This window comes from Polypterus senegalus, chromosome 3 (assembly GCF_016835505.1).
Source record: "Polypterus senegalus isolate Bchr_013 chromosome 3, ASM1683550v1, whole genome shotgun sequence".
In the NCBI taxonomy this organism is placed as follows: Eukaryota; Metazoa; Chordata; class Cladistia; order Polypteriformes; family Polypteridae; genus Polypterus; species Polypterus senegalus.
This window is the reverse complement of record NC_053156.1, coordinates 262,198,228-262,213,175: the sequence shown is the minus strand read 5'-3', so window position 1 is coordinate 262,213,175 and position 14,948 is coordinate 262,198,228. Positions and strand designations below refer to the sequence as shown.

The following is a 14,948-nucleotide window of genomic DNA, read 5'->3' as shown; positions in this document are numbered from 1 at the left end:
ACAATATGTACTTTTCATAACATCAGGAATTAACCCATAAAATTGAGTACAGACAAATTCAGTTGGTAACATGCACAATAAAACATTTTTCTTGCTAATCATTCCCTAAAATTCTGTCATCCTTTGCACTAATATCTGAAAAAAACAACTTTAGTTGCTGCTGTTTCAACATCAACTCTCCTGTACTCTGGCAGATTGTGCTGGACATAATGAATGATGCACCAGGTTCAAATAATCTGACAGCTACGCATGCTTCATGTGTTTGGTATAAGGGAGCATAACACAGGTGAGTTGATGTTTAACCTCTGGCTGGCTGGTTGATTCGTGATCTCCTTAAAAATAACATCAAAGTCACAGTCGACATTCATTTCATGAGGAGCTGATATTTTTATTATACTGACACGAAATTTATCTAATACCTTTATTTTCTCACTAAGCCACATCACTGACTAAACGCTTAGGCTTAAAGCCAGAAGGACTCGTGTTATGCTTTTGGGGCATAACTGCAACACAAAACTTGTGTTTTTTTTTTGTTTTTTTCAAAAGCTAAACCATGATATTATGCAGTGAAAGCATAGGGCTGCAAAAGTGTTGAAGGAAAAACCAAATGTCCTAGCTTCCTTCACGCATGCTTGTTTAGAATGTTCCCACTAGGCGCAATTCAAGCCATGATATGCTTGAGGGCTACCTTAAACAGCGGGCTGCTGTTTTCTCAGCACTTACAAACAGGAGTATAAAGAGGAACATTAACGAAATTGTTACTCTGTCTGATGAAGATGTAAAAATGGCTGAGGACGTGGTTCAGGCTCTCAAACCACTGAAAACGGTGACAACACTCTTGAGTACTAAAAGCTGCTAAAAGTTTCAATGATAATACCACTGAAACACACATAATCCTGCCATCTGTGAAACAGAGTGACTCCGAATCAGCAGTTGTGAAAGATGTCAAATCTGCCATTGCATCTGACTTCAACAACAGACAACACTTACTCAGTTTCTTCATGTGATCACTGCACTTGACCCACAGTTTAAATCTCTGCCCTTTCCAGCAACATCTGTGCCCAGTAAGAGGGTTTTCTAGTTCAGGGGACATTATCACGGCACAGGGAGCAACACAAGATATTGAGTAGGAGCACCATTGCCAGACATAGAAATATGTGATGTTCCAGTATAAGAGTAGAGGACAGGAGATCCATCAGTTGTTAGGATTGCCGGACGTTTAATTTAGAGTAAGAGAAGGGGGCAAGGAGAGCCAGCAACAGGGTTTTGTCTTTTGGAATAAAACTGTATACAACAGAGTTATACACCATGAAAATCTGACAGGAGGCCAGAATATTTCAAGGTTGCTAAAACAACAACAACAACAACATTTATTTATATAGCACATTTTCATACAAAAGAAACTGGAGTGTGTTGTTTAGCTTGTGGAGAAAATTGCTTTTAACAGTTACTGAATACTCATGGAGCAGGGACACTAGTGACCACTAGAGGGAGGTACAGTCTGTTTTTTTCTGTACCAAACAAAGTATTTCACTTGAAGCTGAAGAATGGCTGAAAATGATTTTGCTGTAATATTTAAAAGCCACTTTAAGGTAATCAAATTGAGTCTGGAGTTTAGAGGTGGGTTTTTGGGCAAAGCCTCATTGGTTGGAGTCATTGTTATTATATCTATTTCTATACTATTTCTCATCTTGCTTGGAAATTCAGTTTAGTTTTAGTTAGTCTTCATTCGCAATTCACTTTTCTACAGTTCAACCATAACATTTATTTGTGCAGCATGTGGTGTGTTAATTTTGGGGTTGTGAAAAGCAGCAAATTTTCTGAATGATTGCATGTCATATTGCCTTGTAGACATGCCCGTTTTGTGCTACTTTGTTGAACATTTCATTTTCCTTACCCATAAATAAGTAATAGGCTAATTTTAGGATGAGCTTTTAGCGAACTTTTAAGGTTTGTGTGGTTTTTACCCTTAATGTCTTAGGCACCATAGCATATCTTGTTTGAGTAGAACGTGCTTACTATCACCACTTTAAATGTTTTTTCCCCATAAGTGGGCATTGTCGTTTTCTTCTCAGCTTGTTGATTTTTGAAGCCGTCTTAGTCAAAGAGTGTTACTGTACAGAATTTTGCTACCAGCAGGAATAAAATGTTCTGAAAAAATAAGAAAATAGGTTATTTTGTGTTCTGACAGACATGAACACAAAAAACATGGGGGTAGGAGACACCTGGGTTAAAATCATTGTTTGGGCCCCACCTAGCTGTACTGAGGAAGACCATAGAAAAATTAGTATGTAACAATGAGGTTTTGGATTCGCTTAGATTTGAGTAGCCATTGCGCAAGAAGAGCAAGCAGCTCATCAGCAGACAGTGAGAACAGAAAAGTGGATGATGGAGAGTCACAAAATGACAGAAACAGTATCTGAGATTATGAGAAATATGTGTATATGTTATATTTTGTATATATTTGACATGCTAAATATTATTGACAAAGAGAGTATTGTCCTTCGGCTATCTGTTTTGAGGGATAATGAAAGGAGGTAGGGAAGAATATTTTTAAAAATTATTCTGGCGCCAAATTATTTTCACAGTAGCAAGTACTTTCAGCTGCGAGTGTAAAAAATGCTCAATAAAAATAATTAAATTAAACATAAAAAAAAAATACAAAAACATTCAGCAGATTGAGTTTTTCACCAGTTTGCAGACTCTAGGCATTTTTGTCATGCCATTAATAAACTTTATTTGTTGTTCACCTAAAGATGTGGCCCACTCAGTAGTAGTTCTACACTTGTATTGCTTCACTGCCAGACAACCTTTCCAAAGCACAAGTGATTAATCAACAACAGCATTCTGTTCAGGTATGTAGACTCTAGTGAGCCTCTCTATCTGTGAGACAAGAAACCGTTTTATGTTTCAAAAAGGATTTCTCGTTTGTGAAGTGACCTTTAAGCTGTGGAAAACAAAATAAAAACACCTGAGAAATAAACTGCTTTTTTTACTCATGATTTACTGTTCAAAAGGAAAATGTTTTGTTGAACAGTACTTTTTACCTTCGGGCTTTAAAATTGCATCTTTATACACTGTACAGTAAGTACAAAGAAAACCAGCTGCTTGTCTCAGCTAATATCAGACCATATGTACACCCTGAGTTTGGTTTAATGTGTTTAGTTGTATCAGTTCCTGTGCATGTCGTCTTGGCTCTGTCACAGGGCATCTAACATGCTATCATTTATGAACTGACTGAAATTCTGTATGTGATCAAATTTATCTGTCTTATTATCTGTAGATGTAGGGAACAGCAGCTTTGAGTGTTTTTAAGCACTCTTGTTTCACCATGTTGTGTCATAATTTATTGGTTGAGCAAAGTTATATTCTTTGTATGTTACACTATCACTAGAACTAATAACTAATTTGTCATATTGCCACTTAGCGCTGGGCAATATATTGAATTTTTTATTTGGTATTTAATAAAAATCAATATGCAGAAGCCAATATTGAGATGTTCCGCACTCTTAATTTGTTTTTATATATCTTCTTAAGGTTAAATAAATTCCACAAATTTCCACAGCTCTTTATAAGCGTGTCTACATCGACTCTGCCCATGTAGCCTGGTGGTATAGAGCGTGAAAAAAACAGAGCCAGGGTCAGAAGAGGAAGTGTTTAGAATAGGTGGAGTTAGCACTGCTATTTGTAAATTATTTGATTTTTCCCAGGATAAAAGTTCAGGCAGTACAGCCTTTAAAGGTAAAACTTCTTACTGCAAATGAAAAAGCCATCCTGGCATGTGCAGCATCTGCAATTTGCTTTTCTGCCTTCTTGGCAAAATGGGTCCCTGCTAAGCAAAATTCCATAAATGTTTGCTCTTCTGTTGAATAGTATATGAGTGGGCAAGCAGTAAGGGTTTGATAAGGTTAAGATCTGCAGCGACTACCATATTGCAAAGCAAACTTTTGTCAACTTAACATGTGCCCAGAATATACTTTTTCTTTGTCAGTGATCAAATAACTACACAAGCCAGTAATTCATATCACATGACAAGTGAGGCATCTGCACTGCGTTTAAGCTATCATTCATTTATTTCATGTGCACTATGCCACTGAAATGTTACAAGCAGGAATAAAAACAGCAGCCTTTGTAGTCAGTCATATATTATCTTTCTAGCAAAAATTCATTCACATCTTTAAACACAGAAAGCCGACATTTGGGATATGGCTTCTCATCAGGTACCTAAGTGCACCTTATTTTACTATATGTTTGTTCTCTTAGTTGTTACATTTCTTTTGTTATTCTATTTCACAAACTTATCAACAAGTTTTTCAAAACTGTTTAAACATGAGCTGTCAAAAGCGCCATAAAGATATTGTATTTTCCTCGTCATTTGGTGTATTTTAACTGTTATGTTTCAATATTTATTTTAGGCCCCTCAAACAAATGAAAGTCATCAGATTAAATAACTTATTTTTTTATATTTGGAAAATAAGCAATAAAAGGATCAGAAATACTGTCATCCTCTGTGCTTTATTCTGTGATTCTCTGATCAGTGTCAGAAAAGCCATAATAGTATATGCAATAGGCTTGGGCGGTAAAACGGTAATATGGTATCCCACGGGATCTAAAAATAGCAACGGTGTCAGTTTCAATACCGTTATACCGTCATAAAAACAATGCACTTATATAGGAGACAAGGATTAAATATTAAATATAATTTATTTAATGCCTAAAAATGCATATGCGATGCGTGGTTGTCATCACGTGACAGCGTGGAGGAGAAAGAGAGAGGTGGGGAAAGATGGCGAGTCGCGCACCAAGTGACCTGGTCTCGAAAAAGAACACAACTTCTGCAGTTTGGCAGTATTTCGGGTTTCGGCCGAACGAGAAGAGAGAGGCGGTAAATACGGACGAGGCAATTTGCAAATTGTGCAACAAAAAGGTGACCGCGAGAGATGGAAATACATCGAACCTAAGGTCGCATATACTGAAACCACCATCCACTCACTGCTGCGAGGATGGACCCGAGTTCACTCAGTGCAACAGTTTCAACGCCTCCCGATGCAGGACCAACAACATTTAGGTCCACCGCCAGTACGCAGCCGACGATAATGGGGGCCTTCGGGAAAGCAACAAAGTACAAAAGGGACAGTGTCCGTTGGAAAACCTGTACTGATGCAGTGACAAAATACTTGGCGAAGGAAATGGTCTCTTTCCACACAGTGGAAAAAGTCCTTTACGGACATGGTAAAGGTCCTAGATGCCCAGTACGAGCTGCCTGGATGGAAATATTTCTCACAAACAGCCGTCCCACATTTATATAGTAAAGTTAGAGACAATGTTCAAGTGCTGCTGTCAGCGTCACACAGTTATTCCTTAACAACTGACGTGTGGTCGTCAGTTAACATGACACCATATATGTCTCTGACTGTCCATACTATTACACCTGACTGGAAACTTGAATCCAAATGCCTCCAAACTACGTATTTTCCTGAGAGTCATACAGCAGACAATCTTGCTGCTGCGCTCAGAGCTGCACTTCAGGAATGGCAACTTGACGAGAAAAAACTTTCAGCCATAACCACTGACAACGCTGCCAACATTCATGCCGCAATCAGGTCCCTGCATTGGCGTGGCTATGCTGCTTCGGTCACAATCTAAACTTGGCTGTCACAAATGGATTGCATGACCAGAGGCAAAAACCGAGCGCCCGGACTATGCCGTAATATTGTCGGGCCTTTTCACACAGCTGGCAACGTAAGCATGAACTCCACAAGAAGCAAGTGGACTTGGGACTCCCAAAACATAGTCTCATAACGGTAAGCATAAAACGTGCAGAGAGTTCCTCAGGTGCAGGGGCTCAAATATAAAAAAGGGATATATATATAGAGATATATATATATATATATATATATATATATATATATATATATGCTTTGCATCACATAAATTATATTGAAAAGTAGGCTATATTAAAATAGAAAACCATTTTTAAATTGTAATTTTTTCCTGTATTTTTTATCAAGTAAATGCAGGCTTGATGATAAGGGACTTATTTAGCCTGAAATAAATGTGCATGCAAATTTCACCAAGTGGAATAATATACGTTAATGGACTTATTTATTTATGCATTCATTCGTTTATTTAGGCCTATTTATTCATTCATTCGTTTATTAACGAATGAATTGGCCTAAATAAAACGAATTTTGTTTATTTATGCCTATTTATTCATTCATTCGTTTATTTATGCCTATTTATTCATTCATTTGTTTATGCCTATTTATTCATTCCTTTGTTTATTTAGGCCTATTCATTCATTTAGATAGATACTTTATTTAATCATTTATTCATCATTCATTAATTAATTCATCCATCCATCCGTCGGCAGGACTGCGCAACTTGCTGGGGCTCCAAACTGGCAATGGTGGAGCGAATCCTCGAGCAGGCCTAAGCGATCAGACACGTCCTGTCTGATGACAGAAGGAGCAGCCTGTCCCTGACCTGGCAGGACATGGATGTCTTGAAAGCTGTTCACGAAGCACTGAAACCAGTCGGTGACTTCACTGATATTTTGTCAGGAGAAAATTATGTGACCAGTTCCTGTATCCTCCCCATACTACAGCTCTGCAGGGACAATGTGTTGGCTGCGTCAGAAAATGACCCCAGCTAACAAAGTCAATCAAAACTGGAATTCTAACAAAGCTGGAGGCCAAGTATGAATCCAATTCAGTGCGCAAAATATTGCGAAAATGCACTTTCCTCGACCCTCGTTACCGTGGAGGATATGAGACGGATGACAACGCATTGGCTGAGACCAAGGCTGATTTACAGGCTGAGATCGTGAGCTTAGAGGCAGCAGGTCCAGTGGCCATCAGAGTGGAAGAGGGAGAGGAGCAACCTGCACCCTCACGAAAAAAGATGACTTTGGGGAGTATGCTGCAAAAAAAATCTGATGCAATGGCAGGTCCCGTCGGCACCGTAGAGGACCGAGTCGGAGCTGAAATAACAGCCTACTGTTTGGAGCCAGTTACTCAAGGAGACGAGGACCCACTTCTCTGGTGGAAAAATGCTGCCGGGCGTTTTCCCCAAATGTCGCGAGTGGCACGAAAGTACCTGTGCGTCTGTGCCACAAGCACACCATCGGAGCGGGTTTTCAGCACCGCAGGTAAAGTTGTCGGTCCACAACGTGCCCTGTTAAAGCCGGACAAAGTAATCATGCTGGTTTTTCTAGCGAGAAAACTTGAATAGATTGATGCCACTTGCCATTCGTTCCTTTTCGCACTGTTTTTATTTTTATTTAATTGATTCAGGTATTTTTATTTGGTTTACGTTAAAAACGATATTGGAAAGAAGACGTTTTTGTTTAGGACTATTGCTTGGCAATACTTTTTATAATATGGATGATGTTTATGTTAATTCAACTCTGGTTGACTGTTGTGGGTCTAGTTGCACTTTTTTATAAGCTGCTCATATTTGTTATTAAAAGTTGTTCAGGCGGTGTGATTTAATTTAATTGATTTGTGTGCGCGTCTCCGCGGGAAAACTGTTCTGGATGTTTATGTTAATTTAATTCTGTTTGACTGTTGTATTTGCACTTTTTTATAAACTGCTATTTGTTGCTAATAAAAGTTGTTAATATTGTTCTGCATGTTATTTTGTTATTGTTTCAGTATTAGTGTTTGATATTCAGTTTCTGAACGGTTTAGGCACAAGCCAACAGTTTGGTGATGCTGTCTGAGCCTTACGTCACAATTTTTTTATTATTCACGGTAATACCGTATACCGAGGTAAAATAGGGAGGAGGTTTGACGGTATGAAAATTTGGATACCGCCCATCCCTAGTATATAGTATATTAGTAAAAGGAAAAGGAAACATTTTAATAATAACGTAACATGATTGACAACGTAATTGTTTTGTCATTGTCATGAGTGTTGCTGGCATATACATATATACACACACACATATACTATGGGGTACCAAACAGGCAAATACATTGATTTTCTGAATATTTAAAGTCGGCGTCAGAATATATAAAGTCAAAACTTGAATATATAAAGTCACTAGCAAAATACCCGCGCTTCGCAGCGGAGAAGTAGTGTGTTAAAGAAGCAATGAAAAAGAAAAGGAAACATTTTGAAAATAACGTAACCTGATTTTCAATGTAATTGTTTTGTCACTGTTGTGAGTGATGAATGTTGTTGTCATATATATATATATATATATATATATATATATATATATATATATATATATTTACACACACACACACATAAACATATATATATACATATCTATACATATACAAATATATACATACATATATATATCTACATATATACAGTGGTGTGAAAAACTATTTGCCCCCTTCCTGATTTCTTATTCTTTTGCATGTTTGTCACACAAAATGTTTCTGATCATCAAACACATTTAACCAGTAGTCAAATATAACACAAGTAAACACAAAATGCAGTTTTTAAATGATGGTTTTTATTATTTAGGGAGAAAAAAAAATCCAAACCTACATGGCCCTGTGTGAAAAAGTAATTGCCCCCTGAACCTAATAACTGGTTGGGCCACCCTTAGCAGCAATAACTGCAATCAAGCATTTGCGATAACTTGCAATGAGTCTTTTACAGCTCTGGAGGAATTTTGGCCCGCTCATCTTTGCAGAATTGTTGTAAATCAGCTTTATTTGAGGGTTTTCTAGCATGAACCGCCTTTTTAAGGTCATGCCATAGCATCTCAATTGGATTCAGGTCAGGACTTTGACTAGGCCATTCCAAAGTCTTCATTTTGTTTTTCTTCAGCCATTCAGAGGTGGATTTGCTGGTGTGTTTTGGGTCATTGTCCTGTTGCAGCACCCAAGATCGCTTCAGCTTGAGTTGACGAACAGATGGCGGACATTCTCCTTCAGGATTTTTTGGTAGACAGTAGAATTCATGGTTCCATCTATCACAGCAAGCCTTCCAGGTCCTGAAGCAGCAAAACAACCCCAGATCATCACACTACCACCACCATATTTTACTGTTGGTATGATGTTCTTTTTCTGAAATGCTATGTTCCTTTTACGCCAGATGTAACGGGACATTTGCCTTCCAAAAAGTTCAAATTTTGTCTCATCAGTCCACAAGGTATTTTCCCCAAAGTCTTGGCAATCATTGAGATGTTTCTTAGCAAAACTGAGACGAGGCCTGATGTTCTTTTTGCTTAACAGTGGTTTGTGTCTTGGAAATCTGCCATGCAGGCCGTTTTTGCCCAGTCTCTTTCTTATGGTGGAGTCGTGAACACTGACCTTAATTGAGGCAAGTGAGGCCTGCAGTTCTTTAGACGTTGTCCTGGGGTCTTTGTGACCTCTCGGATGAGTCGCCTCTGCGCTCTTGGGGTAATTTTGGTCGGCCGGCCACTCCTGGGAAGGTTCATCACTGTTCCATGTTTTGCCATTTGTGGATAATGGCTCTCACTGTGGTTCGCTGGAGTCCCAAAGCTTTAGAAATGGCTTTATAACCTTTACCAGACTGATAGATCTCAATTACTTCTGTTCTCATTTGTTCCTGAATTTCTTTGGATCTTGGCATGATGTCTAGCTTTTGAGGTGCTTTTGGTCTACTTCTCTGTGTCAGGCAGCTCCTATTTAAGTGATTTCTTGATTGAAACAGGTGTGGCAGTAATCAGGCCTGGGGGTGGCTACGGATATTGAACTCAGGTGTGATACACCACAGTTAGGTTATTTTTTAACAAGGGGCAATTACTTTTTCACACAGCCATGTAGGTTTGGATTTTTTCTCCCTAAATAATAAAACCATCATTTAAAAACTGCATTTTGTGTTTACTTGTGTTATATTTGACTAATGGTTAAATGTGTTTGATGATCAGAAACATTTTGTGTGACAAACATGCAAAAGAATAAGAAATCAGGAAGGGGGCAAATAGTTTTTCACACCACTGTACACAAACATACATACATACACACACATATATACACACAAATACATATATATATATATATATACATACATACACACACATCTATAAACATATATATACATATACATACATATCTACATATATACACACACAGCTATTTCAGTATCAGTGCAATACGCTGTTTGTTAAAACGGTTGACTCCCGCTCTTACGTGCAATAACAAATCAAATCATTAAGTTGTCTTTGCTCATATGTCATTTTAGAGCTGGACGCCTGGCATCTTTTTTTGGCCACAAGTTCGTTTCTGTTTGGTGTGAGGTTCTGTGTTGTGGAGATTCTCAGGATGGATTGCAGGTGCTCATCAGTGAGGCAACTCATGTGTGCTGTTTTGTTAGTCTTTATCACTGAGAAGAGCTTCTCACACAGATATGTGCTACCAAACATGCACAAGGTTCGAGCCGCATGTAGACGGACTTTTTTTGTTCTTCAAAGTCACCAAAGCGCCGTGCAAACTCAGTGCGCAATAACTGTAGCTTCGCAATAACTTGCAGCATCATAAGGTAGACTTGATTAATGCGGTAAGTGTTCGGCAAGGCAGCTGAAGCGCTGCATTATGGGATCTGTAGTTTATTGTGTTACCAGCGCTTCATATACCCGGCTTTAATAACAATAATACAGTATATAAAATGATCTCGCGGGTCGGATATAATTACACGCCGGGCCGGATGTGGCCCGCGTCCCTTGAGTTTGACACATATGGACTAAATAGAACTTGAAAAGATATATTTTTTCAAATGTGATCGCGCATTCAGATAGAGTTGACGCAAGACTACAGCCTGCATGCCTCAATGAGTCATCCTCCCTCGCTCTTACTTTTTACCGTTCATCTAATGAATACACTGAGTATGGCTTTACCAAAACAATCATTGATGGCGAATAAAGTATCCATTATTCGAGTATGTAGATCGGGATATATATATACATATATATATACCCGCGTATCGCAGCGGTGAAGTAGTGTGTTAAAAAGCTAGAAAAGAAAAGGGAACATTTTAAAAATAACGTAACATGACTGTCAATATACAGTATTTGTTTTGTGAGTGTTACTGAGTGTTGCTGTCATCAAGGATTTGATTATCATTATTTCTTTCAATCAGGTTCGTATTTGTAGGATGTGTTGTGTTCAAGTTACATTCCGTGTTTGTCAATCGCTGTAAAGATGACAGGTTTCATTCATCGATTCGTTTCTTACTGCATCAATAAACAGCTCGTCTTCTCCTTTATCTGAGACCTGACACACTGCATGCACGGGTTTTTTTACACTGTCTTCCTTTAGCGGGACATTGACTTTTTCCAACGTGTGCTTTGTTTCCGCAGTAGCTGGATTTATGAATATGCTTGTAAGTATCAGACGCTTCATATTTTTTGCTGCCTTTTCAATTGTGTAATTCGGTTTTGTTCAGCTCTTTGGAACTGTTGCTTTTATCTGTGCACTGCGCCAGTTCACGTGAGCCGCTCGGTGTACATGCATCGAAGTTTCCCAGCTGTGCTGGTGCCATCTCGTGCTATGTCCATAGCTGTATTTAATGTTACCTTAGTCCTGGCACTTAAAACTTTCTCTCGCAGTTTCGCTGAGTTTGTGTCAAACACCACCCTGACCATCTCATCTTCCTCTCCATAAGCACAGTCCTTTACCCGTGAATATTTACCCGTGGCAGTTTGCTATTGGATTGCCGCTGATGGACGGCCTTATATGGGCAGGCACTAAATTACAAACACCAGCGGCAGCCTGTCTATGAACTTAATTTAAAGTGTAGGTTTACATCGTGCTTTGTTTCCGAAGTAGCAGAACTCATGAATATGGTTGTATATGTCACTCGCTCGCTTCTTATTGTTTCGCTGCCTTCTCAATTATATAATGCATGTTTTCTTCAACGCTTTTTTGAGGTCTTCCTGGTTTTCTATGTACTGCGTGATTACGTGGGAGGCGTGATGATGTCACACGAAACTCCGCCCCCACGGCGTTGAAGCTCATCTCCATTACAGTAAATGGAGAAAAACTACTTCCAGTTATGACCATTACGCGTAGAATTTCGATATAAAACCTGCCCAACTTTTGTAAGGAAGCTGTAAGGAATGAACCTGCCAAATTTCAGCCTTCCACCCACACGGGAAGTTGGAGAATTAGTGATGAGTCAGTGAGTGAGTCAGTCAGTGAGTCAGTGAGTGAGTGAGTGAGTGAGGGCTTTGCCTTTTATTAGTATAGATTCCCGAATATATAAAGTCAAAACTTGAATATATAAAGTCACTATCGGAATATAAAGTCAGCGTCAGAATATAAAAGTCAGCGTCAGAATATATAAAGTCAAAACTTGAATATATAAAGTCAGCGTCGGTATATATAAAGTCAAAACCTGAATATATAAAGTCAACATCGGAGTATATAAACTCATTCCTGAATATATAAAGTCAAAGTCAAAATATATTGATTGAAACGACTCTGAACTGAACTAAGTTAACAAAAACATATTCAGAAAAATAAATTAAAAAAACACTGTTCGGTTAATGTTTTGAAAATGATGCTTGTGCCCAGCCCAGGATTGGTTCCTGCCTTGCGCCCAGTGTTGGCTGGGATTGGCTCCAGCAGACCCCCGTGACCCTGTGGTCAGATTCAACGGGTTGGGAAATGGATGGATATTCCAGCACTGACTTTGTATATTCTGATGCTGACTTTATATATTGAAGTTTTGACTTTATATATTCCAGCACTTACTTTATATATTCCGACGCTGACCTTATATATTTAAGTTTTGACTTTATATATTCCAGCGCTTACATTATATATTCCGAAATATTCCAACGCTGTCTTTATATACTCAGGTTTTGACTTTATATATTTGGGAATGACTTTATATATTCAAGTTTTGACTTTATATATTCCAGCGCTGACTTTATATATTCAAGTTTTGACTTTATTTATTCCGACAGTGACTTTATACAGGGTGGGCCATTTATATGGATACACCTTAATAAAATGGGAATGGTTGGTGATATTAACTTCCTGTTTGTGGCACACTAGTATATGTGAGGGGGGGAAACTTTTCAAGATGGGAGGTGACCATGGTGGCCATTTTGAAGTCGGCCATTTTGGATCCAACTTTTGTTTTTTCAATAGGAAGAGGGTCATGTGACACATCAAACTTATTGGGAATTTCACAAGAAAACAATGGTGTGCTTGGTTTTAACGTACCTTTATTCTTTCATGAGTTATTTACAAGTTTCTCTTTGTTTACAGCCATTGACATGTCGCAGAGGTTAACACGTGAGGAGCGGATAGAAATTGTGTTGATGTCTGGTGAACGCAGTAACCGGGTCATTGCAGCAGATTTTAATGCAAGACACCCTACGAGACCACCCATCTCCCATGCTACAGTTAGCAAATATATATATATATATATATATATATATATATATATATATATATATGGAACTCAGGGTTGATAGCAACTAACCTAGGGACAATGGTATAGGGGACTTGATCAGCTAGTGTAGTGGCAAGAATATTTTCTTTTAAAAAGAATTCATAATTATGCATATATTTTCATTACATTCAGGGCTGCTGCAATCTAGGTTAATCTGTGTATAAAACCAATTGTGCTAAAAAGTGATTTTTTAATTTTATTTCAGTTAGTCTTTAGTAGTTAATAGTTTTCCTTTTTGGTTTTGTTAATTATTTCAGTCTTTTTTTATTAATTGTATTTGTCTTCATATTAGTTTGCTTTTACCATAGTATTCTTAGTTGGAGTAAAAGATACTAGTGCCATGAGAAAGAGAACAAAAAACTAGAAAAGCTATTCATTTCAGTTGTGTTAGAGTCGCGGTAGAGTGTGGTAAGTCACTCCACTTGGTAGACAGGGGGTCATGGTCTTTGTGCAGAAGCTCAGATGAACAGGAAAGTTTCCTTCTACTTGCTTTTTATTCATTCCTTATGTTGTTTTCATTCCTGCTTTTGTGCTTCATTTTCAAAACTTTTTTTCTTCATGCCTTCATTCTGAATGTGGGGAGACATTTTTTTCATTGTAAATTGGAATATATAGAAACATACAGTGCATGATTTACTTTTTTCTGATAAGTAAAATACACACTGTAGGGATTTCTATTATAGAAGAATGAGAGCAGAGATATTCACATATTATTTATTAGAAATTGTATAGTACAAAAACAGCTACCATAACGGATCCCTAAGCCTACAAATGAAATCTTCTGATTTATTTTTTGATACACTTAACAGTTTTTCTTTTTTCTTTTAGTGCTTTGCAGTACCTACGCACCCTTGCAGAAGAGTTGGGAGTTGATAGTCAGCCTACAGGAGTGGTTCCTGAGGTGTCAAAGAGCATCATCTCCACTTCAAATATAGAATCTGAAACCCCCCTGAAACGAAAGAGAGCAATAAAGAAGCATCGTGAGGATGATGTGACTGATGATGCTGATTTTGTTCTGCCGGATGCTGTGTCTAATAGTGAAAAAGAAGAGGAGGATACTGATGAAGAATATGATTTTCAAGACTCTGATTCTGGTCCAGAGGAGAGATGTAACAAACTTAAAGGATCCATCGTAAGTTGTTGAAGACATTTCACATTATAATTTGCGTATTGTTTTACAAAAGGACATTTCACAATTTCTGAATTACTTTAAAGTACTGTATAGGGTCAGTCTAGTTATGGCTAAAATCTCCTCCTTTCATTCCCATAGATTTTGGGCAAGCTATAGACATAAGTGGTGTATGTACTACTTTTACATCTTATTCTTGTACTACTGCAACAGGAATACCTATGTCAACCATGCTATTCTAGTATAACTGCTGAAGAATTTCATCCCTTACTATTTCCCTTAATATTTCTTTTATGCAAAAATGATAAAAAGTGCTTGCCTATTACTTTAATGAATAACTTTAGTGGAGAGAGGTTACCTTTAGTCAAGATTAAAGTCAGTGTTGACTTGTTCTTATGTCAGATCCTATCACACTATTCCTCACTAC

At 38.0% G+C, this 14,948-nt stretch overlaps 1 protein-coding gene across 2 annotated transcripts in view; it reads left to right on the top strand.

Moving 5' to 3' along the window:
* Positions 1-14,948, top strand: part of gtf3c2 (general transcription factor IIIC, polypeptide 2, beta) — a 177,686-nt gene that overhangs the window by 31,357 nt on the left and 131,381 nt on the right. For both annotated transcript variants that reach the window (XM_039749019.1, XM_039749020.1), the window contains exon 4: positions 14,221-14,524. In XM_039749019.1, coding sequence (XP_039604953.1) covers positions 14,221-14,524 — 304 coding nt within the window. The remainder of the gene's footprint in view (positions 1-14,220; positions 14,525-14,948) is intronic.